The following is a 26,147-nucleotide window of genomic DNA, read 5'->3' on the forward strand; positions in this document are numbered from 1 at the left end:
AGAGAGAATTTTTTAATTATATTTTATGACATTACATTTATTACATTTTAGTTGTAATATATAAAAAAGTATATTAGAATCTCTCTGTTTCTCTCTTTACGTAAAAAATCTTTTTAGAAAATACATACAATTTTATTGTATTTATTTTGTTTTATTGTATCACTCATGTACGTAATATACATGGACTCCACACATGACCAAAAAAGTGAAGCCAATATATAAAGAGAAACAGATAATTTAATCCCTCTGTTCTTTGTCTCTTTCTATGAACGAATTACAAAAAGAGAAAATGAGATCCCCCTCTATTCTCGCTCTCTTTCTAGATGTTTGCTTCACTCAATTAGATAGCAAAACAAAGCATTCGAAGTCCATGTATATTACGTTCATGGTATCACTATATTGTATCATTATATTGGAATGTGAATTCTGGAATATAAAGAATACATGGTACATAGATAGAATGGAGCAAAAAGAGAAAATTAAATGAAGTTTTTTTTGTGTCAATATCGTCTATAACTCTTCAAAATTTACATAAGTGTTAGGTATTATACATATTTTTTATATAAATCTCTTAAAATTTTTTTATAAATCTATGTAAATTTTGAAAGTTTTTAGATGATAATAAGAATTAAACCGATTTAAAGTTATATTCATGCATATGAAAATTATTTTTATTTGCAGAAAATAGATAAATATTCATATATCAATATAGGTTACATGATATAGAAAGCATTAAACCTTTCATCTCTTTTTTATATTTTCTTTCAAGAATATAATTTTATCTTTAATCAATTTTGGCATTCTCCTACATAGAACGAGACAAGGGAGCAAGTTATTCTGGACATTTTTCTCCCATCTTTTCGAGCAATTCCTTATTGTCGCGAATCATCTTTTCCAGGCGTTCTTTAGTTGCCTGAGTCTGCCTCTGTTTCAGTGTGCGCTTAGCAGATTCTATTGCGGTCCGATATCCTGTGACATTACGAAAAATCTTGATGTGCTTATCACCAGCAACTAATAAATATTCTCCCATAGCATCAAAAGCCAAACATGTTATAGATTCTGTAAGAATAATAAGAGTTTATCGAGTTCTCTAAACGAATATCACATACGAAAATCGATAGGTGATATAATTACCGGCAAAAATGTCTTGTATAGTGGTGTCCAAAATACCGGTAATGGTAGAATAAAAGGATATAGACAATCCGTGCGCGATCACCAGGACTTCCGCATTCGGAGATAAAGCCAAGCTTGCCGCAGTTGTATTGTCCCAGGTTCCAGTCATCAAGAGGTGTGGATCTTCCCCCTTTTCAAATTCGACTAAAAAGAGAAACTTTGTTGTACTCCACTTTGTTCAAATTCCATGGTTTCATGAATAAATAATACTGTACGCTACTTTTTATGTCGTAGAAACGATACGTCCCGTCCTTGGACACGGTGGCCATACGACTGGTGTCAGCGCTGAAAGCGAAGTCATAAACCCCGGATGTGTGCCCAGCGAGATCGAACGCTTTTACCACCTGTTTAAATTCTCCGGATTTGCCGAACACCACTTCCCACACTTTCACTTCCGGTGTAAAGCCTTGCAATATACAATTTCATTAATATAACTTTGTATACCTCAACTTGTACTAACGAAATTCATTCATTTATCTTGCAGCGAAATTTGTATCTTTACCAGAGGCAGCAACAAATCGACCACAGGGTGATATACGCGCACGATGAGTAGATCCCAGATGCATCTCCACAGTTGCCAATGGTTGTCCTTTCAAATCCCATATAATAAGATCGTTTGCTGTACTACACGTGATGATGTACTTTCCAGTGGATGCAATATCCATTCCGACGACGTCTTCGGTGTGACGCTAAAGATAAAAAAAATTGATATAACAGTATGCACATACATAAATACAAGATAACGGATTTATACTACAGAGTAATTAAATTTTTAGCGATTAAAACAGTATACGATACATTTACATTTATTCGCATTATTTTATTATAAAAAAATTTTACCAATGAAATATAACAATGAATGAAACAAGTAATATTATAATATACCCGCGGAAATTCCAGCGCCTTGGTTGCAGACGCAAAATAACCGTCAGATTTCTTTGCGATCTTATACACCTCGATAGTATTAGCCATGGCTTTGTGAATAATGAATGCCTTTCCATCCGGGGACCAGCGTATCAAAGTTGCGTGATCAAATTCTATATTAATGCGCAAAGATTTACGATTTTTCGACGTGAAATCCTTCGTGTACCACAATAGCACAGTGCGATCTGGAATACAGAACAGATGCAAAATAAGTTTATTTTAACAAAAAAATTTTTAGAATTATCTGACAATTATAATTATAACGCTAAAATTTATCTATAGCTAGAATTTTTCAGAAATTCCATAGAAAAATTGATATCGCAAAAGTATAATCGGTGTACTTTCTTATTATTCTAATATAATTCTTCCTATAATTAATTAGATAATGAAGGATATAAAAAAATGTACATAGGATAAATAATTATAAAGTAACAGTATTGCAAAGCTTTTTTATTCAACAATATTGATTATTAACAATATTGATTTTAATTCATCAGAATATTACATTACAAAGTTGTATCTTGAATCAAATTGAAATATTTCAGTAAAAACATATTTTTAAAGTAGAATTTTATATATATATATATATATATATATATATATATATATATATTTCATAATCACAAATCAGATATCAGGATCTAACAAGCGCATTCCATTACTCTTCTGAATTATTTTTTATCTTTATTCCCTATTTTTTTCAATAAAGAAAATATATGTAAACTGTTATTTTCAATCAATACATATTAACATTCTTGAAAACAAATCACTTTAATTCGATTAATATTCTAAAACATACAATATGAAATTTAAAATCAAGTCGAGATCCTTTACGAATTGAAAAAAAATATCTATATTTTAAATAAATATAGATTATTATCATGCTTTATTTTGTCCATATGTAAACAATCTATTTAAGACATAAAAATTACGCGATCCTTATACGATTAAAATCTCATTACATAAATACAAGAGAGAAAAGAGCTTTACAAACATCTAAAATTATCTAGGTCTTTTGTTCGGTGGTGGCATAAGATCCGAATCATCCTGTATAAATCTATATTTCTCGATAAATTCCAAAAGTCGCTCTTTTGTAACCGGCTTGTTGATACTTTTGTACACAGAATCGGCGGTATTACGTGAATTAGGAAATGATTTGTCCACTCGTTGGCGCATGAAGATCCATTGACCATTGTCGAATTTACACTCGACAATTGCATTGTCCAACTCTTTGAGTTGCTTAGTAAGCTTTGGAAGCACGCCATACGGCGTCTTCAGTCCGCCTACATAAAGATGCCCGACTTTTCGCGGCAGTATTCCTACGCCTGTTTCCGTAACGATTTTGAGTCGAAAGTCGACAGAATTCAACGATTGCGGTTTCCATTTTAAAACTTCCGGGGATACTCCCGCACAATATTTTTCCTTGGCGGGCTGAAATATCAATCCGTCAGGTTCGTGAGAGAGTTGCTTAGCGAATTTTTCGCCCAATAAATCTTTGCTCAACGTTACGTCCCAAAAATATTTTACTCGCACTGAGAAAGGTTCCCGTTCCTTTACTAATCGTCCCTCTTTCATAGCCTTTAATCTACCAGCAATTATTTTACTTTCGATAATGGAGTAACGATCAGGATGAAACATTAATTTACTAACGTCCTGTCCATCGTACATAATAACATCATATACTAGATATCTAGGAATATTCTTGCCCTTGTCTTTGTCAATCACCATTTCCTGTAAAATTAAAATTCTCTAAATTAAACAATTCTGTAGAAAATATTTATATTTTCTTTAATATTTTTTACAATTCTAGAAAAATAAATATTAATAAAACTATAACTTACACCATCCATTAAAGTATCCCTCAAACATCTATTTATGTCTCGTACATGTGGAAATTTCAATCCATTTACTTCAAAGACGCTATTATCTCTATCTATAAAGTACACTTCTCCATCTCCTTGTACTAGCATCATATACCTAGGAAAAGTATATAACCAGTATATAAGTTTCAATATTTTTTTTTGATAGGCATTTAATTTTTTTTCATAAAAATTAACCTTGTGCCATCTGCTTTCCAGGATACTCTATATGGTTTTGTGTGCAATAACATTATATTATCAACATCCATTGATACAGGTTGGGAACCGGGAAATCCTGTAGATTTCCAGCCACAAATTTCTTGGACTCGCTTTTGGATTCCTGACAGTCTCATTTTCTCTAAGATAGGTGTAACACCAGGTACACCTGCCATGAATACTGGATTCTTATTATTAAATTCACGTCTCCTTTTCTTGCCTTGTCCTTCCTCATGACAATTTTCATTTTCCGTGCTCGGTCCCTCGTCGACATCCTCAATGTTTGAATCATCGCATTCCAGACACCAGGATGGTCTCGGTGGTGGAGGAGGAGCATCGTCCATATCATCGTACCGCCTGTACAACTCTTTTATATAATCATCCTTGTAAATTCCAGGAGGTCTTACAGTAGCGAATTCAGCTAACGCAGCATCGACGCTGCTACCGTCTATTTCCACTAAGTAACTGATTATGAGAAATCCAGTTCTATTGAAACCATGTGTGCAATGCACACCAATAATCTCCAATGGATTGTGCGCAATAAAATTTCTGCACACCTGTACAAAAGTGCGAGTTTGCTCCTCCGATGGAGTCTCGCCGTGGCCTCTGCATTGCAACTTTAAATATTTGCAGTCATAATCCTCTACAGTTTTTCTATCGTAGAATCTCGTTGTATTCGTTAAGTCTATCCACAGACCTATCTTTATTTTCTGACTCTTTAGATTTGCAAAGAACATATCCACGCTGAAGCGACATTCTTCGGGGACTTGGTTGTCGTAAGCCGAAGACAGTGGCGTCTTGAAGGCCAAAAACTTGCCTTGAATCAGCCTCATCGCCTTACGTGGACAGTGAAGCCAACGAGGCGGAACAGGTCCTCTATTTTCGTTTGACATTTTCGTTTAATCGTTGTTAAATGTGGGAGCACATGCGACGTGACTTGAAGTTCTGCGATAAACAATCCAGCATTTCACTCGCTTAGACTCAAGAATGAAAATATTCACTCTGAAATTTTACAATCTAACCTACTTTATTTCCTTTCCATCCGTTTCTCGCTGGCAAAATACATCACTTTCGAAGCACCTTCATTATGCCCATGGAGAAAATTATATTTAGCTTGGTGCACTGGAAGCTATTTTGAAGACTAAAAACTACAAGTAGATATTAATCTGGTAGAAATTAAAAAAAGAAAACATGCGGGAGCAGTGTCAACCATGGTATCTGCCATTGTGTGCTTGACGATTCCTCTTTCGATTAGTCAATCTGATGGATATCGATTAGTCGAAAGAAACGAGAAATATCGAAAGAAGAGATTTATAATTAATAATATCTATTATATGAAATTATATAAATCAAATACAGATAGCATTGTAATATCTGCATGTCGATTGTAGAACAATTTATGTAATTTCATATTGTCTAATATTTTCTAATGTGTAATATAATGATACGCTGTTAAATTTATTTTCTAAATACGATCAACATCGGAAAATTATTTATTATAACAATGATTAATTAACTTTTATAAATAACATAATTAATATCTATATATATCGCGACGAAAGAATCCCATATTTCGTAATTTGTTCATTTAATCAACTAAGAATCATAGTAACAGAAATCTAAAATAACAAATTATTATTTCGATATGAAATCGATTTTTACAAGCAGAAATCATTTCTTTAACGATATTTATAGGCTGGAATATAATTCGTTCGCGATGCTTTTTCTATTTTTTGATCATTTAATTCGGATTGAAAACGCGTAGTAAAACAATCGAATCGTAGATCTAAATAATTAACTTAACGAAAAGCTTCATAAAAGATATATTAATCCTTTAATAAATAATATCACATGATTAATCTATATAAAAATGAAATATAACACAAAATATTCTAATTATCTATTTATTTCTAAATATTAAATATTATAAATTGAATAATTATATATGAGTAGCACATGAATTTGAAACTTTATACAAACATCAAGTGAATCGTATTTTCCTTGTGTTTTTTATCCTTTACGATATAATAAAGTTTCTCGTTTATATGATTATTTCGCGATCGGAAGTGCCATGCAAAGAATATCGATTAATCATTATTAATCGTGTGAAAGTCGGAAGTGAATGTGAGTGCCATGAAGAAATAGCAAAAGACGAACAAGAAAGGAAAAAGAGATTAGGAAAAGCATCGAGCAACAATCGGAGCAACGAAATATGCGGCAGGGGATTTATAAATTATTTATCATTCATTATTTTCATTATTTTCAGACATCAGATTCAATTCTTGTTCTTTTTTTCATTTTCTTGAAAGTAATTTATGCTAAATTATTATTTAATATAACGCATATATAAAATATTTTAATTTCTAGTTTTTCTTTCAAAATATTTCAAATAATACAATAAAAATTTTTTGTACTGATTAATATTTTTATATGTAGATAGTTTAATATTTTATAAAATATTTCACATTTGTTATAAAATCGCATAACAAACATGATGAAAGGCTCCGTGATATAAGATCAATTATTTAATAAATATTAAATGATATTAAAATACTTCTATAATGTAATAGACCGCGTATGTGTGTTAAAGTACCTAAATATTTCGGTGATGACGTTATCAAGTATATTCGGCCTTGGCGGAGTATACCGCGCTATTGTTTACATGCTACGGCCTTATTATCATTCGTATTCGTGTCGGCGACACTTGGGCAACAAACTAGTGATGCGAAATGCTTCGTATATTATCGAATTTTCTTTCACAACGCGATTCCGATAGTGAAATATAATTTGCTATGATTATTACACTTAATGATTATTTAACTTATAACATTGCTAATATCACTATATCATTAACTTTTATTATTTTAATCTCTTGATCTTATGATTCGTATTATTATGCGTATATGATATATATATAAAAAAAATATATAAAATATATATAAAATATATATATAAAAATATATATATATATATATATTTTTTTTTTTTATTTTTTTTTTAATTATATTTAACAGGAATTTAAAGATGTGGAGGCCCTGGGACAACGAAGAGGTGGAAACTCCTAACCATTTTTAAACCAAAATTAAATAGAAATTTTTACGTTGTTTATAATTAAATAAGTTTATAGTTAAATAATTTATTGTAAATAATAACAAAGTCAAGCAATATACATAGACCTTGTAAGTATTGTATACAATTCGATAGGAAATTTTACCCAAAAATTTGTGTTGTGGAGGCCCCCTTCTTGTGGAGACCCCTGTTGCCCCCCACTAAATCCGGCCCTGGTAAAATATAAATCATTCGTGACTCTTTATCTATTTTTCGATTATTTAAATGTAATTCAGATTAAGATCGTGCAATAAAACGATTTTTTCAACAAAAATTTAGCAAAATAAAACATTATTTTATTTCGTTTATTGTCGTCATTATATTTCCTTAAATTCATTTCATTACAATAATATTTTTTATATATTCATTATTCGAACATATACTGACTAAGGTATAGGCACAGATAGTACGTCATGAAACTATCGGAGAAATATATTATAGCATGTTAGTGTAACAGAGAAAGCGATTCCAAATAACGATGGCCTTCGTCGCACAGGCAGGCTCGGCTTCTAACAAAGGAGCGCTCATTCCAGTTAATTCTATAGTTCAATGAATGTAATGAAAGTGATCCTTCAACAAATAATCATATAATTAAACTATATCATTTAAAATCTAAATTTCTATAAAATATTATTATTATAAAATATATTATAAAATATTATTATTATAAAATATATTTCTTTAAAATATTTCGCGTATATATTTGTCTAAATATATAAAATATTTCAAACAGACAATAACACAATGTTTGGTCTTGAGGGCGTATACAATAGCGCGCTAATGTTTACATTCCGCGGTCTTGGTATCATTCACACGGTAATATTGGAGCAAGATAGTGGTGCGAAACGATACTCTTCATATATTCGAATTTCCTCATGACAATTTTCATTTTCCGTGCTCGGTCCCTCGTCGACATCCTGAATGTTTGAATCATCATTCCTGACACCAGAATGGTCTCGGTGGTGGAGGAGGAGCATTCTTCATAACATCGTACCGCCTGTACAACTCTTTTATATAATCATCCTTGTAAATTCCAGGACGTCTTACAGCAGCAAATTCAGCTAATGCAGCATCGACGCTGCTACCGTCTATTTCCAGTAAGTAACTGATTATGAGAAATCCAGTTCTATTGAAACCATGTGTGCAATGCACACCAATAATCTCCAATTGTCCGCAATAAAATTTCTGCACACCTGTACAAAAGTGCGAGTTTGCTCCTCCGATGGAGTCTCGCCGTAGCCTCTGCATCGCAACTTTAAATATTTGCAGTCATAATCCTCTACGGTTTTTCTATCGTAGAATCTCGTTGTATTCGTTAAGTCTATCCACAGACCCATCTTTATTTTCTGACTCCTTAGATTTGCAAAGAACTTATCCACGCTGAAGCGACATTCTTCGGGGACTTGGTTGTCGTAAGCCGAAGACAGTGGCGTCTTGAAAGCCAAAAACTTGCCTTGAATCAGCCTCATCGCCTTACGTGGACAGTGAAGCCAACGAGACGGAACAGGTCCTCTATTTTCGTTTGACATTTTCGATTAATCGTTGTTAAATGTGGGAGCACATGCGACGTGACCTGAAGTTTTGCGATAAACAATTCAGCATTTCACTCGCTTAGACTCAAGAATGGAATTATTCACTTTGAAATTTTACAATTTAACTTACTTTATTTCCTTTCCATCCGTTTCTCGCTGGCAAAATACATTACTTTCGAAGCACCTTTATTATGTCCATGGAGAAAATTATATTTAGCTTGGTGCACTGGAAGTTATTTTGAAGACTAAAAACTACTGGTAGGTATTAATCTGGCAGAAATTAAAAGAACAAAACATGCGGCAACAGTGTCAACCATGGTATCTGCCATTGGGTGAGTCTGTTCTTTTCAGCTGCACTACTGCACTAGTGCAATTAGTTAGAGTTAGAGTGAAAAAAACATGGACGTAAGAAATACTTCTAGTATTTCTTACGTCCATGGAAAAAAAGTATGTTTGTTTCTTTCTAACTGATTGCCAATAAGTTAGAAAGAAACAAACATACTTTTTTTCACTTTAACTAATTGCACTAGTGCAGCAGTGCAGCTGAAAAGACCCATTGCGTGCTTGACGATTCCTCTTTCGATTAGTCAATCTGATGGATATCGATTAGTCGAAAGAAACGAGAAATATCGAAAGAAGAGATTTATAATTAATAATATCTATTATATGAAATTATATAAATCAAATACAGATAGCATTGTAATATCTGCATATCGATTGTAGAACAATTTATGTAATTTCATATGTTATTGTCTAATATTTTCTAATGTGTAATATAATGATACGCTGTTAAATTTCTTTTCTAAATACGATCAACATCGGAAAATTATTTATTATAACAATGAGATTAATTAACTTTTATAAATAACATAATATCTATATATCTCGCGATTAATATCTATATATATCGCGACGAAAGAATCCCATATTTCGTAATTTATTCATTTAATCAACTAAGAATCATAGTAATAGAAATCTAAAATAACAAATTATTATTTCGATATGAAATCGATTTTTACAAGCAGAAATCATTTCTTTAACGATATTTATAAGCTGGAATATAATTCGTTCGCGATGCTTTTTCTATTTTTTGATCATTTAATTCGGATTGAAAACGCGCAGTAAAACAATCGAATCGTAGATCTAAATAATTAACTTAACGAAAAGCTTCATAAAAGATATATTAATCCTTTAATAAATAATATCACATGATTAATCTATATAAAAATGAAATATAACACAAAATATTCTAATTATCTATTTATTTCTAAATATTAAATATTATAAATTGAATAATTATATATGAGTAGCACATGAATTTGAAACTTTATACAAACATCAAGTGAATCGTATTTCCCTTGTGTTTTTTATCCTTTACGATATAATAAAGTTTCTCATTTATATGATTATTTCGCGATCGGAAGTGCCATGCAAAGAATATCGATTAATCATTATTAATCGTGTGAAAGTCGGAAGTGAATGTGAGTGCCATGAAGAAATAGCAAAAGACGAACAAGAAAGGAAAAAGAGATTAGGAAAAGCATCGAGCAACAATCGGAGCAACGAAATATGCGGCAAGGGATTTATAAATTATTTATCATATTATTTTCAGACATTAATTCTTGTTCTTTTTTTCATTTTCTTGAAAGTAATTTATGCTAAATTATCATTTAATATAACGCATATATAAAATATTTTAATTTCTAGTTTTTCTTTCAAAATATTTCAAATAATACAATAAAAATTTTTTGTACTGATTAATATTTTTATGTAGATAGTTTAATATTTTATAAAATATTTCACATTTGTTATAAAATCGAATAACAAACATGATGAAAGGCTCCGTGATATAAGATCAATTATTTAATAAATATTAAATGATATTAAAATACTTCTATAATGTAATAGACCGCGTATGTGTGTTAAAGTACCTAAATATTTCGGTGATGACGTTATCAAGTATATTCGGTCTTGGCGGCGTATACAGCGCTATTGTTTACATACTACGGCCTTATTATCATTCGTATTCATGTCGGCGACACTTGAGCAACAAACTAGTGATGCGAAATGCTTCGTATATTATCGAATTTTCTTTCACAACACGATTCCGATAGTGAAATATAATTTACTATGATTATTACACTTAATGATTATTTAACTTATAACATTGCTAATATCACTATATCATTAACTTTTATTATTTTAATCTTTTGATCTTATGATTCGTATTATTGTGCGGATATATATATTATTATATTTAACAGGGCCGGATTTAAAGGTGTGCAGGCCCTGGGGCAACGAAGAGGTGGAAACCTCTAACCATTTTTTTTATTTTTGAACCACAATCAAATAGAAATTTTTACGTTGTTTAAATAATTATTGTGAATAATAACAAAGTCAAGCAATATACATAGACCTTGTAAGTGTTGTGTACCATTTGATAGAAAATTTTACCCAAAAATTTGTGTTGTGGAGGCTCCCCTCTTGTGGAGGCTCCTGGGCTTCAGCTCCTGTTGCCTCCCATTAAATCCAGTCAAATATAAATCATTCTCTTTATCTATTTTTCGATTATTTAAATTTAATTCAGATTAAGATCGTCCAGTAAAACGATCGTAAATATAAATACATATTTAACATAATGAAAGTGATCCTTCAATAAATAATCATATAATTAATCTATATCATTTAAAATCTAAATTTCTATACTTTAAAATATTTCGCGTATATATTTGTCAAAATACGTAAAATATTTCGAACAGACAATAATACAATGTTCGGTCTTGAGGGCGTATACAATAGCGCGCTAATGTTTACATTCCGCGATCTTGGTATCATTCACACGGCGACACTCGAGCAAGATAGTAGTGCGAAACGATACTCTTCGTATATTATCGAATTTATTATTGATTGGACGATTATCATGATTTTCAATTAGATTAATCTTTCGATTTTATAATTCGTGTTAATATAATATTAATAAAACGGAGCATTTGTAATGAGTAGTGTATGAATTTGAAACTTCATATAAACTTCATATCGAACGAAAATAGTACTTCTCTCGTGTCTTCTGTTTCTTACGATATATTAAAAAGTGCGTTTCTCATGTAATTATTCCGCGATCGGGAGTGTCATGCAAAGTATCTCGCGATCGTTCCACATATAATTAATTATTATTATTCGTATTTTCGGAAGTAAATGTGAGACATACAAATTATATAAAATTATATATAATATAAATTTCTCTCTTTCTCTTTCATATATATAAATTATATTATATTATAAATTTATATAATACAACCCCCCACGGGTACACCTTGACGCGGTGGGGTGGCTCAGTACTTGGATGGTGCCTTGAGGTTTATTTTAAATTTTTTTATTTAGGATAAATCTCAAGGAGCCTGAAGGGGAAGCTAAGTACCCAGCACAGCTTTGCCACGAGTCGCACAATGGCTCATATGTGGCATGCGTTGGACGCATTGCGTCGTCGACTTTTCGTTGTCGGTGCCGTCAACGTGTCGCGGACGGCGGCGTCTCGTATCGCGTTTTCGCGATTAGCTCTCTCGTGTCGTAAATGAAAAGGCATTTTCGTTCGTACCGAAATCGGGAGTGTCGTTCGAAGTATATATATATTAAGTATATACATCGCGTGATTAAATAGAAAATTTTTTATCGTTCCGAAATAGTGCGGAAAGCGCTTAGTATCGCGCGTAAAAGTGCGAAAATAGCGATAAAAATATCGCTCGTGAGTGCGGGAGTGCCGTAGAGTATCGCGCGTCCAAGACTGAGAGGAGGAGGAGGCCTAGGAGAGGCATCGGGCTCCGGCAGAGCAATCTTTTGGTAAATAATTTATTTATTTGTAATGGTATATTAAATATTAAATATATTTATTATAATTTAAATTAAACAATTAATTGCGTAATTTGATTTTTTATTTATATAATTTAAATAAGAGAGAATTTTGAAGAAAAAGATTTTTATATAAAATCTATAATCTTATAAAATTAGCTATACCTAAGCTTTTATAAAGTATTAAAGAATTATTGGTAATGTTTTTTTCTAAAATTTATAGAATTATTTTATTAATCTGCTATTATTATATGTATCGAATGTAAAATTCAATACATGTAATAACTTCTGAAATATTAATTATTTGGATGTTATTACAATTTAAATCTTCTATTTGTTATAGATCAACCTAACAATCCTAATGATCTGAGAGGAGGCGCAGGCCTAGGAAAGGCATCCTGCATCGGCGGAATAACCTGATGGTAAGTACTATTTATATTATTTATTTATATTAATTATTATATCGCGTACACGTACTAATTTGAGTCATTTATTTGAATGATGAAACAAGAAAGATTCAAAAAAAAAAGGTTGTATGTAAATAATCCTATAAAATTTTCTATCTAAAAAAATAGGTTTTTCAGAATTTAAAAAAATATTACATATTTATTTATTTGTTTATTATTGCACATATCGGATATAAAATTCGGTGCGTACAATAATAATTAAATATAATGAAAGATTAATTATTTTAAGAGCTGCTAATTATATGAATTTTATATTTGTATGTTACAGACAACGTAGCTTCAATACTGACAACTCCGCTGTTGCGCATCAGTGTCGGTGAGTGAAAAAATTTTATTTAATTTTAAGGTAACGGATTTGTGTAGAGCTTGTAGATGTAGATTGTAGATTGTAGGTCCGTTATCTTAAAATAGATGGACTAGAACAAATTAAATCATATAACTTTTTAAAACGTTTTTAAAGTTTTTTTTCAATATGCATATAAAACATATTAAAAATAAAACTTAAAATATTAATTTTTAAAAAATTCAATTTTTTATTAATGCAATTCTTATCATCTTAATCAATTTTTTATTTTATTTAATAAAGAACATATTAGTAATTTTATTAGTACAATATAATAATTTATTTTTGCAATGCATACTGACATTATTTTAATTTTTTATAGTCCATCCATTTCTTTGTAGTGTAACATATTAAAAAACATTTTGCTTTAATTGATATAAATTTAAATTATCATCCAATTAAACAATTTGTAATTTAAAAAGATCAATGAATGATATTATGGAATAAATAAATAAATAAATAAATATATATATATATATATATATATATATATAAATGTATAAATGATATTGAATTTATTTTATTTTATTATCAATTTTTATTGTATATTTTTTATTATCAATTTTTTATTATAATATTATATGTTATAAAATTGACTTGGCACTATATTAATTAAAGCAAAATTACATTAAGACGACAACAAACGGTCATAATTCTCTTGTTGACGAATAATCCGTCAATATATTAAGACAATAATGGAGAAAATTTTGGAAAAAAATATGGGAAAATCATCACCCGAACCTGGATAGAGTTATTCGATCTTTCGATAAACGAATCGCATTTTTAATCGACATTAGTCATCAATGGACATTTCTTTCATCTAAAATACAAAAGTGGAGAATAAGTGGAGAATGGCAGAATTCAATAACAGGGAAAATTGGTGCATATTATCGCCAAAAAGAAATTTGAAATTTAAATTTTGGATATCTTATCCGTGCTGCCATAGCTGAGGAGTCATTTTTAATTGCGCAATTCTCCAAGTTGTATGTTCATCAAGAACGTTGCATGACAACAAATCAAACTTGAAATTTTACAGCGTTAATTTTAATAAAAATTTCTAATATTTCAAATTTATTTGAAACACACATACACACATATGATAGAATTTAAACAGGCTCGATACTTAGAAGGATGATTATCCTTCTAATAATTAATATTATTAGAGTCTTTTTAGATAGATCGTTGCATATTACTTTTACTCGTTTAAAAACTACGAGAACTAGCATTATCTCCATCGTTTGAATATCATAATAAACGATTAATAAATCTCCTAGACAGGTGAATCGCAAGGAGTTCGCGAAATGGATAGCTAGAATGAAAAATCAGTTGAATCTTTATCGTATTACATTTGGCGATACATGCCTAAAAAAGCACAATCGTGGCTCGCAGATTTTTATATATAAAAATTTTTGCGCATGCAAAAGCAATAATCATGCAATGATTTGTCTCTAATATTATAAAGTCTATAATATTATTATTATATATAATATTATTATTAATAATGTAACACCAGATATGAACTTTATTATGAGAAAATATAAATGAGAATTTTTTTTCAACGAATATTATAACAGAAGATATAAATATTAAGTGAAAAGAAATTTATATAAATTTATATAAGAATTTATTTATACTAATATAAAACGAAAAGAGAGATAATAAATAAAAATTCGTAATATTTTGATAAACTTAACCAAAGGACTTTCGCGATAGGATAAACAGCTTATCTTGGTGGAAGTAAATAATCGTAGTTTTGCGAATAGACAGTTTTATTTTATCATTGTGTATTTATCGTTGTTGTTTTACGATATAAAATACGGGGGACTCGAACAAAAATTTGGCCTAAAATTATTTTACTTATTATGTGATACAAAAGATAAAGAAAATTTGTATTTTTTGATACATTATTATTAAAGGCAAGTTATATTTATTACTATTTCACTGCAATTTCATGCGAAATTGTTTGTAACAATTATTAATAGGCGTTAGGAAGACCTAGCCAATGGTCTTTTTTCAATAGTTTCCCAACTAGTATTTTATATACGGTCCGATCTTCCCCATGCGCGCCACATGACAGCGAAAACAATAAAATAATAGACACACGAATGGACGAGTCATAGATTTATGACATTCAATATTCAAAAAGATTTATTCCTTTCGGATATTAAATAAAAATCTCTAATTTTAATTAGTCTTTAGAAAATATATTATTTTATAAGTATAATATATCATATGTGATGTAAATTCTCTTTAACCATATTGTGCTCTCCCGATAATGCACCTTCTTCTTCGAATTTTTTTCTCTCGGAAACGATATACGATATACAATACCTTCTTTTTCTCATGGAATCTAAAAAATATATGAGAAAATATACATAAAACCGTTTTTCAATATTTGCTAAATAATAATGTTTATAAAATGACACAATTTCATGTTCTTATTGTGTACATATTTCATTTTAAATATAATGAAAATTTCATTCAATAAAACCGGTAATGATTCTCAAGTTTGCCGAATATATGAAAGTAATTTACATCACGTATATTATAGATTTTCAGAACTGGCAATAAATAATTGGAACGTAGCCTAAATAAGAGATTTCTCTCTCTCTCCCTCTCTCTTTCTCTTCCCAAGAATTTTTAGGGGGAAAAAAGAAAAAAGATGAAGTAAGAAAAATTGAAGAAAAATTTTAGGATGCAGCTGTTTAAAAGTAAAAGAAAAGAAAGTAAAAGTAAAAAGATTATCGTAATGTATAAAATATTAAAGTAAAGTATTACCAGCTACAAAAAATTCTTTTCACATTTCAAATACATTTTGTTAACTACATTTTCCTCTGTCTTTTCTAGATTATAAAAAAATAACATGTGTTCAACAGAAAAAAAATGATCAGTTACATCATATTGTCAAAGTCGGTGCGTTAATTTTTGACCTGGGATTTAATTCTTAAAAGTATCACATGAATGCGGAAAGTATCACACAGTCTAATGGAAAGAAAGTTATAAAAGAATTTTAATACACTTCACTCATTCGAAAACACCATTTCTACTATCATATGCAATATTGCGACATCAAAAATCGTTTCAAGAATTAGGTTTCAGTATTGGATTAAACTTGACAAAATGAAGGCAATAAATTTCAAGTTGTATTAATTAAATATTATACATATATTATTATACATATATTAATATGTAAGGATGTATTACACAAGAGATAAAAAATATCATAAAATTATCAGATGACAAAAATATTCTGACTTTTGCTTACTTTTTCCTTGCTTTAATTTTATTAATATAAAATTAACTACGTAGAACAAATTCGCTATTTAAATGCGTATGAAAAGTTAAATTATTAAGATGTTTGCATTAAAAATATTATTTATTTAACGTGTCACATGCCAGATATTTCGTAATTTTTGTTCGCAAAAATTATAAAAATTATTCCCATCTGTAGATTCGGGTAGTTAACAAAGCATAAATCTCTCTCTCTCTCTTTTGCTCTCTTTCTATTAAAAAAATAAATGATAACAATGATAATGATCTTGGTGCAGAGCGTGAATTTGCATAGATCTCAAGAAGTTGCAGAACAGTTTAATTCAAAGATTAATATTCATGGGGAACCCATCCAAATGTCACACTCAATCAAGCTAAAATACGATTTTGCAAGATTTGAAAATACTGCGCAACTACACACACGCCCAATGTCCATATTTCAGTCTATATATAGACATCTTATAAAATACCATCAATAAACCATTAACAAATATACCATTATATCAAACACACATTGGTTGACGGATTATCTAGCATATTTGGCTGTAGGATTATTTAGCACTACCGATTATTAGATAAGATGTTGATGCAAACTTTGTCGTAATATTCGTAAGTAGACGTAATTTTATGTAACATCAATTTCAACAATTTTCTTTAAATAAGTATCTTATTATTCTTAATAAATTTCCAGAAATTTTCAATAATAAACATCTAATGTGCACACGTACATTTACGCGTACTATATAAATAAAAATGCGTTGTATCAATTATGACGTTATTTCGCTTTTTAAAATATAATTAATGCAACATAATCAAAATGACAAAAGTGAAAGCTGTCCGTGATAATCGATTGAGAATAATTTGTCAGAATAATTCTATAAATGTATTAAAATATATTATTATTGAAATATATATATTATTATCAAAATAAAAAAATAATTATAGATACTATCGTATTATAAAGAAAAAAAAACAAATTTTTTTTCTTCTAAATTATTATATAACAAAAAATAAATATAATAAATATTATAAAAAATAGACCTACTAGAAAAATAAACCATACACCCATTTTACATTCAACATTTACATAATCAAAGGGAATTAAGTATTCCAAGAATTAATAATAGAATGAATTTTTATCATTAAATTGTTATAGAATCCTTAAAATTTCTCGGCCAAATCTTTTAAATCGGCATTCACACAAAAGTAACTTTTGCATATCCTCCCAGATAGAATCTCATGGTCGAGCATTCACCTCGAGAAGCTTCGTATCTCAAAGATAAATTCAACAAGGTTCAACAACCTTCGTTCATATGAAGACCGTTAATAACAGGTATACTCGGAGAGATGGCCGTGAAGGATTTAAAAGATATGTTTTACGACGATGTTCATGACCTGCATAAAGCTTTCATTTATCAAGTTATGATATAAATTATTACTAAATCGATGATTATCAATCAAAACGTTCCGGGTTTTTTTTTTAGACTGCTTCATAGCAGTCTAAAAATCATAGTGTGTTCTAGAAAAATCTTTTTAAAATCCTTATATATATATATCTTTATATATATATGTATGTATATCATGCATTATCGCATATGTTATGATTTCCCAAACGGAACCAAATGTTATGATTTTCAAACTTGACGTTAGAATGTGACAGACATAAATAAAAAATAGTTCCAACAATTCATTATACATTTTGTGTATCTTTATAACAGCTATTATAACAGCTAAAATAAAGAAAAGAAATCTTTTTATTATATTGTGTGTATTAAAGATTAATAGAAGATATACATTATTCGTGTTTGTAAAATACAGAAGTATTTCGATATTTGTATGAACACTCTAGAAATAGCTACGAGATGCGTTGATCTTGCTTACAAAATATACGTGAGACTTAGTTATCTATTTACGTTCTCGTGAGTAAAATATCTTCACTAAATCAGCGAAGTAGCTTCAGTCACAGTCAAGTTTATTCTCGACAGAAAGAGATATTTAAACGTTAATCAAGAACGTGAATCTCAAAATGACTATTAAACATCTGATTTCTTAGCGCTAAAAGTTTAAAAAACTTTTTCGACTTCGATTTAAAATTATTTTTTTTACATGTGATGCTGACACACGCTCACACATTGCCAAGTATGTGTATTAATGTGTTCATGTGTAAGAAAATATATAGAGAGATACTAATAGAAATCTCAATTTGACATTTTTTTACAATTCTTATTTATTTATCATATTATCAAATTATCAAAGAAATTCTTGAAACCAATACGATTTTAAAATTAATTAAAATTTAGTAAATTTTTATTTTTATACTTAAAAAATATCAAGATTCTTTTTTATATTTTTCTATATCTACAAAAATATCTATAAAAAAAGAAAGGCTGAAAGTTCTGAGGAAGTACACATGTATTTAAAATTATTTGTATCAACATATTGCTATGCCATTTATTTTAGCCATTTATTTTAGCGAATATAACAAATCGATATATCACCTGACGAATATAACAAATCGATATATCACCTGACTTAATTGTATCTATTAAGTAACAGTGAAAATGAGTTTTTTAAATATATTAATATTTTTTGCTTTTTGAGTACGGTATACGGTATCTAGATATAAGATCGAGATTTTCTTTTCGTTAATCAATTCTAGATAAGCGTGGAAAGCGCGTCGAATTAAATTTTTCTAATATGAAATTTTCAGGAACTTGTTACAAAAATGATTAGCATGAAAATATAAATGTTCATAATTCATCAAGCTTTTTAAAATACATAATTACTTAGATATACAAAATTAATTAATAATTGTATAACTTTAATCAAGTTTAAATTTATGCTAATTAATTCTTAACGAGAATAGTATATTCAAGCGGTAAACCCTATTTAACGTGAAAAATGATGTAAAAAAATGCTAATAAATTTTATAATGTTTGTTCTTCGGATTTATCGATAGAAAATCCTTGAAAGGTTGCAATATAAAACGGAAATTAACGATTTTTCTTTTTTTGATGAGTTCAAGATGGCATAAAAATTTTTAATTTACACATTTAAAACTATACAAACATACAAGCGTTTAATCAATTCACACACACAAATGTTAATCGCGAAATACATTAAGTTATTTAAATAAATAATGTTGACGCCGTATAACAATTAATTGAATAGCATGATTGAGACTATTATAATGCATCCTTCTAATGAAGCTATATTATCTATATAATATCAATATTGATTATGATTATGTCATCGAAAATGTAGGTCACTCACACACAAAGTTCGCTAATCGGCCTAAGTATTCGTTGTGATACGACTTCCATTCTAGATTTATCTAAATACGTTTATAATTTAGTTAACTATTTTATCTAATTTCTTATCTAATCTGATTCATTTAAAAGTGCATCGTATATAATCGTGTTTAGAAGTACACATTTGGTAAACATTTTAACACATTTGCCCTGAAATAAAATATTTAGGAAACTATTGTAAGAAACTAATCAGTTGATCAGTTGATTATCTATAATCGTTTCACTTCCGTACATACATATATTCATATATACATACATACATACATATATACGTACATATATACATGTGTCATGTGTGACATGCGCAAACACACACACACATACACTCACGTACACATGTGCAATATATATTTGTATATATGTATCTATATATGTAAAAAATTTTAAATAATTACTTATAATTGTTATTTATATAAACTAACGATAAAATTGAACAAATAAAATTGAAAGAAATCGGGAAAACTTATTTAAGTATAAGTAATGTAAAGCAAACTATAAAGATACGATCATTAAGTATGAACTTTATCAGATTGCAATAAAGAAAAGAAAAAATTATAATTGTCACGTATAATATCATCCCTGACTTAAAATGTACTATGATATAATGAACTATCAAGACGAACATTGATGTAAAAGAAGTTTTGCAAAAACGGTTCCGATGTAAAAAGCTTTATCTCTATTTTTAAAAATGTCACTTTTAAAAGAGCAAAGAATATCTTATGTATACATAATATAAAAATAATAAAGTAAGTAATAAAGTCATCTGTAATAGATAATAACAGAGAACAAATTTTATGGAAGAATTGCTGGAAAGATAATTTAAGATCAAATTCAATTAAGAATAAAAAATGGTTCAGGCCTTTTCGACTCGGTTTTTAATCAAAAATAACGCTATTTGCTTAGTGGGAGCTTTTTAAGATACACCCTGTATATATAAAACAAAATTTCAGAAAGATAAAAGATACGCTGAGAAAGAAGAGACAGAGAAAAAGAGAGAAAGAGAAAGAGAGAAAGAGAGAGAAGGAGGGAGGAAGAAAGTGAGAGAGAAGGCTGCAAGAGTATTTTAATTTGTTTCTTTATTTCAGGATTGATTATGTAACAGAAATACGAAACAGAAAAGAAAATGCAAATCGATCTAATTGACATGCTCTATTTCATTAAGATGATTTTATCATTTATTTTTATCTTAAAAATTTTAAAAACTCTATCATTATTTTTTTATTATTTTTAATGAATATTTATCATGAATGACACGATTTTTTTTTTAATTCCAATAATAGTGTTCTTTATTAACATTATTTTTACGATATTATTTCGTGTTCATCGCATCTGATAGTATGAAGATCGAAATGTGACGATCAAGGTGTGGAAAATGTTTGTCAAAATAAAAAACGGGGCGGGAGAATAATGACATGAAAATTTATGACGAGTCACGGATTACAGCTGTGCTAACGATATCTAATCAGTTATCGCCTTGTTTATCGACCTATGAATCATTACTTTGGGCATGTACAACCAATGTGAAATGTGTGACGCAAAAAACAGCAACGTAGTTGTGAACTATAACCCCGTCAAACAAGACAGTTTACAACTGCGTCATCGATTACGGATCTTGAATAAAAAGAAAGACAATAATAATATTGTTTAGCATAAACACGCAAAATATTCAATATATATATATTTTGACAAATGCTGTTGAAATTCCTGTCATTCATTATTCAACTTACTTTTATGTTTCGTCATTGTTTAAATGTTAAGATAAAGACAATGTTGTTATTACTGTCTCGTCGAGTAAAAATAAAAATGATTAAATTGAATAATAATTACCCAAACTAATGACTCCGCTGCAAATGTTAAGAATTTTTTGCTCGCATCGATGTAAACTAATTATTTGCGTTTGAGAATCTACATAATATAAACGAATCCGTTATCCTCCTACCTACCTTTGTTCAAAGCTTGATTTTTCAAAGCGAAAACAAGAGATAAAACAAATTAAAAAAAAAAATGTAACAAAAATATGATCAAAGTTTCTACAGATATGCTTTATGAAAATATGAACATTGTTTTCTTCATCGTATGTTTAAGAATATAAAACATGACAACATAGAATATATCAGAGAGCTCTTAATTTCAAAGAAACTTTTAAACAAATATATTTTTAAACAAAATACGATATTTTGATGATTTTTAATATCGAAAAATTATGAAACAATCAATTTTAATTTCCAAGAATTAATTTGCTTGACTTTTGAACTTTTATCAAAACAAAGATAGACCGATACATATTTAATAATAACTATAATAATAATATTTTTTCATTTATTTTTCTTTTATTTCTTTTTCTTTGCGCGAAAGAATATCGTTTCGTTGGATGAACGGGTAACTTTATCTCATAATGCACTTGAACAAATACGGTATAACAGTATTTATAGGACAGTGTATATATATATATATATATATATATATATATATATATATATATATATTGGATACGCAAATATTGTTGGAAATAGGGAGAGGGCGAACAATAAAAATGCATGAGGTAATTGAAAATAATTATTCATGTATTTATACAATTTCATTGTGTTGTATAACAATCCTTTCAATCTTAAAAGAGAAGGTGAGACATCCGTGAACTCCTTGAACTCTTCTATTAACATCTCGCTTTTAACATTTTTCTTTTCAGAATCTCAAGATTTTAAAAATCAACATATGACAAAAAAAATAAGAAACATTGAAATATGTACATATTTATAAGAATTTTTTATGCAAACTTAAGAATGCAACGAACTTTCCTTGTTATTCTCCTCTAATTGTAAAAATTATCACATTTTAAGATTAAGCATAGTACTGAAATACAATAAATTTATCAATAAAATTATAATATAAGCGTTACGTTATGAATAATAAAGTGATTCTCCATCACAGAATACATATTAAGAGCAAAATGCCGAGAAAAAGAGCAAATAAACGCGTTAATTTTTTTTTTGTTGCTTTTCTTTATAATTGATTACTATTATCGTCGGACTTTAAGTGGCTAAAGCGACGAGAGTAAAATCTTATTAATTCAATTGTATATATATTTGTATATATATTTCCGTTGTTAATAAAAACTTTATTTAAAATAGAGATTCGCAAACTTTTGCATGATTTCATTGTTTAAAAAAAATTTTTAACCAGTTTCATGTAATTTTGCTCATTGTTAAAGGAATAATCGGATAACTTTGCTTATATTATTACTATAATTAAAAAACTTAGGGATATATAAATATGTACATCGATATATGCGAGGATAGAAAAATATATTTTACAATATTATTTAGTTATAAAAGTCCTATAAAACTAGCCGCGATCACAAATATATATATTAATATATATATATATAATATATATATAACCTACATAAATATATACAATATTGTATAAACATTAATTTTTATAAATATAAAATTCGTGATTCGTCTTGTACAAAATATAAAATATTAGTAATGAACTCTTATACAATATGAACTGTACATGCGTGAATATAAAAATACCAAAAGCAGAATTTCAATAATATTCCGATAACTTTATCTTTCTAACGATGATTAAAAATTGATCAGAAACTCTTTACAGTCAAATATGATTATGTTAGAAAGATAAAATTAAAGGTTAAGGATTTTAAAACGCAAGATTAACGGAGATTCTTTTTCTTTACACAGATTTTTTAGTTGTCGACGCGATTTTTACTTATTCGTACTTATATAATGCAGCGCCAGATCCAAAGCGGCCTGGGCATCCTCGCGGGAATCATGCGTATTCTCTTGTATGTTTCGTTGGAGCAATCTCCGCGCCAAAGCCTTTAATCCTAAAGTATAGGGGAATCCTCTAGGATCAGGAATAAGAACTGTCGTATCGACAACTTTTTTATGAATTATATGTAGTGCTCTAAAATCACTCGCCAAATTATGACCGATCACGATTGTCTCGGCGCTGATCAAGGTTAACAATTTTCTTTGAACTTGTCCGAGAGTCAGGGTGCTTTTCTGCTTCATATGCTCTTCCGTGATACCGCTGAATCTAGTGTTGTAATCTAATATTTGGCTATTTGGTTTAACGAAATCATTGCATATTACTTTGCCCTCCAGACTGATAACAGTGACTCTAGTAAGCTCGAAACCATATTCTGTGTAACACATCTCGCAATCTAAAGCACAGATTCTATATTTATTATTAAAACGGTTAAGAGGCAATGTACGGACATAGCCCTTCAAAGGTCCGTTGAGTCCGGGTGACAAGCCGACCGACACGTGTACTCCTGTCTCGCAACCGGTCGAAAATTCCAAGCCTTTACAGCATGTCCAATATTTACGATCCATCTGGCCGTTGGTCCTTCCGTCGAATAATTTGCCCCAATGATAGATGCAACGCTGTTTATACAAACATTTCCCTGTGCTATCGATGCAAAATAGCTTATGGCATCTCGCACATTCTCTCTTCCGCTGCTGCGACAATGAATCGCACTTCTCCGCGCTGTCTGAATCATTATCGTCCGATTTTTTCATCTTATCCTTAATCTTTTTCTCCCTCGTCAAATTTTCTTGCTCATGTTCGGAACTACTATTGCAATTAGTGCTGTCTCGATCTTTCTTCTTTTCCTCTTTACTCTTATCATTTAGTATGTTAATATTTATAAAGCAGAATGTAGAATTGTTACTATCAGTCGGATATGGTGTATAGTCTATCATTGCACAACCTGGATGATCAGGCCTTTCCACTGGAAATCCGCGTTTCGCTAAGTCATCCGACGACAATATATGTTTTTCGAGTGCATCATACCAATAATCGTTGGTATACAGAGATATAATTTCCCGCACGTTCTCCTTATCCAGTTGCGAGCTCCAATCTTTATATCACAAGGAAAAACAAATGTAGTAAGTTTATTGTATATTGGATTTTTTGCTAAAGATGTTCGCACACTACACGTGCATGCAAATCCGGCCTTCTTTCCGTCCTTCTTTCTTTCATTTCTTTTATTGTTATATCATTTAACTAACGAAAAGGACTAGATTTTTTATATTCGGCTTATATATAACTAAATGGGAGGAGGATTAAAAGTTTATTTATATATATTTTGATAGTCCAATATGAAAGAATTCTCGCGTGAAATTGAAATTTCGAAAAATTAAAATCGATAAGCCATCTTTATATCTTTAATTTTTTCGAGACGAGGTGAGAGACAAAAAAATCGCGAAGAAATTCATTCATACGCTAATAACTTTTTTATGAAAGTTTACGCGAGGCACATTATTATCATACTTTTGTAGTCGTTAAAATCGCGACACAGAAGCAGAGGATAATTTTATTATATTTCATAAGAGGGAATTCCGGAGAGGTGGGTAAATAATATCACGCGGATGGCTGTGTTCTTGATCCAAAAACGGCCATTTTTTTCGGTTTGTACAATCAATTTATACGGTAAACGTTGACACGATTTCACTTATCACTCATCGAGTGCATGCAATAAAAGATTTTAATACACGATTGTTTGAAAAACAATAAAAGCTTATCGAGATTCTTTTTCGAAAACTGATCACATCTCGCTTTAGTCAACAAATAAACGGAAGTGAAATACGAGGAAAAATAAAAAGATAAATAAATATGAAAGAGAGAAAGAGAGAGAGAGAGAATAATAAAAAAATTTTAAAACAACACGTATTATATACAACGCATATTCTAAAGAATTTTAAAAGAATGTTAAAAGTGTATTCATAAAAGCATATTTCGTCAAGATTTCCATTTCAGGAAGCATATTCAGAATATTTTTTCTAAATGGTTTCCGGCTTAAAGAAAGAAAACGTAAATAATAAGATATAAAATAGATGTGAGAAAATTGTAGAAAATTATAAGAGAAGCGTTCACACAAAAGACATTCAAGAAATCAGCATGTTTTTTTCCCTAAGTATTTGAATTATTATCTGTAAGTATATAATCTATTTGTGTAAATAGACTTCATTAAAGGGGCTTGACGAATATCTTTAAATACCTTCACTTCTTTAAAGAGGCTTGCAAGAAGAAAGTAAAGTCAAGAAATTATTATGATGTTAAACGAAAGAAAC

The 26,147-nt window shown here is 29.4% G+C and overlaps 2 protein-coding genes and 1 pseudogene across 6 annotated transcripts in view; all 3 read right to left on the reverse strand.

The window, feature by feature from the left end:
- Window positions 1–685: 685 nt before the first annotated feature.
- Window positions 686–26,147, reverse strand: part of LOC105258637 (transducin beta-like protein 2) — a 36,015-nt gene continuing 10,553 nt past the window's right edge. For 2 of the 3 annotated variants that reach the window (XM_011261525.3, XM_011261526.3), the window contains one exon: window positions 23,513–24,934. In XM_011261525.3, the coding sequence (XP_011259827.1) occupies window positions 23,775–24,934 (1,160 nt within the window). In that variant the 3' untranslated portion in view covers window positions 23,513–23,774. Of the gene's footprint in view, window positions 1,060–1,134; window positions 1,318–1,393; window positions 1,580–1,675; window positions 1,863–2,058; window positions 2,283–23,512; window positions 24,935–26,147 lie in introns of those variants that run through there. The other variant, XM_025411567.1, reaches the window with a different exon arrangement.
- Window positions 2,960–5,417, reverse strand: LOC105258636 (mRNA-capping enzyme). 3 transcript variants are annotated; one of them, XM_025411565.1, is made up of 4 exons: window positions 5,199–5,417; window positions 4,155–5,109; window positions 3,939–4,074; window positions 2,960–3,828 (listed from the first exon to the last, which is right to left on the reverse strand). In XM_025411565.1, the coding sequence occupies exons 2-4, from the start codon at window positions 5,063–5,065 to the stop codon at window positions 3,100–3,102; spliced, it is 1,776 nt and encodes a 591-aa protein (XP_025267350.1). In that variant the 5' UTR covers window positions 5,066–5,109; window positions 5,199–5,417; the 3' UTR covers window positions 2,960–3,099. The 3 variants fall into 3 exon arrangements, with proteins under 3 accessions (XP_025267350.1, XP_011268302.2, XP_019885366.2); XM_011270000.3 differs by having other exon boundaries at window positions 4,155–5,117; XM_020029807.2 differs by having other exon boundaries at window positions 4,155–5,417.
- LOC112638928 lies at window positions 7,957–9,295 on the reverse strand (annotated as a pseudogene).

This window comes from Camponotus floridanus, unplaced genomic scaffold (assembly GCF_003227725.1).
Source record: "Camponotus floridanus strain SB8 unplaced genomic scaffold, Cflo_v7.5 scaffold40, whole genome shotgun sequence".
In the NCBI taxonomy this organism is placed as follows: Eukaryota; Metazoa; Arthropoda; class Insecta; order Hymenoptera; family Formicidae; genus Camponotus; species Camponotus floridanus.

Coding starts and splice junctions, on each gene's coding strand:
- LOC105258636 (XM_025411565.1), bottom strand. CDS start 5,065: ATGTCAAACGAAAATAGAGGACCTGTTCCGCCTCGTTGGCTTCACTGT. Junction 4,075..4,154: donor TGGAAAGCAGATGGCACAAG/GTTAATTTTTAT, acceptor TACTTTTCCTAG/GTATATGATGCTAGTACAAG. Junction 3,829..3,938: donor GGGATACTTTAATGGATGGT/GTAAGTTATAGT, acceptor TTAATTTTACAG/GAAATGGTGATTGACAAAGA.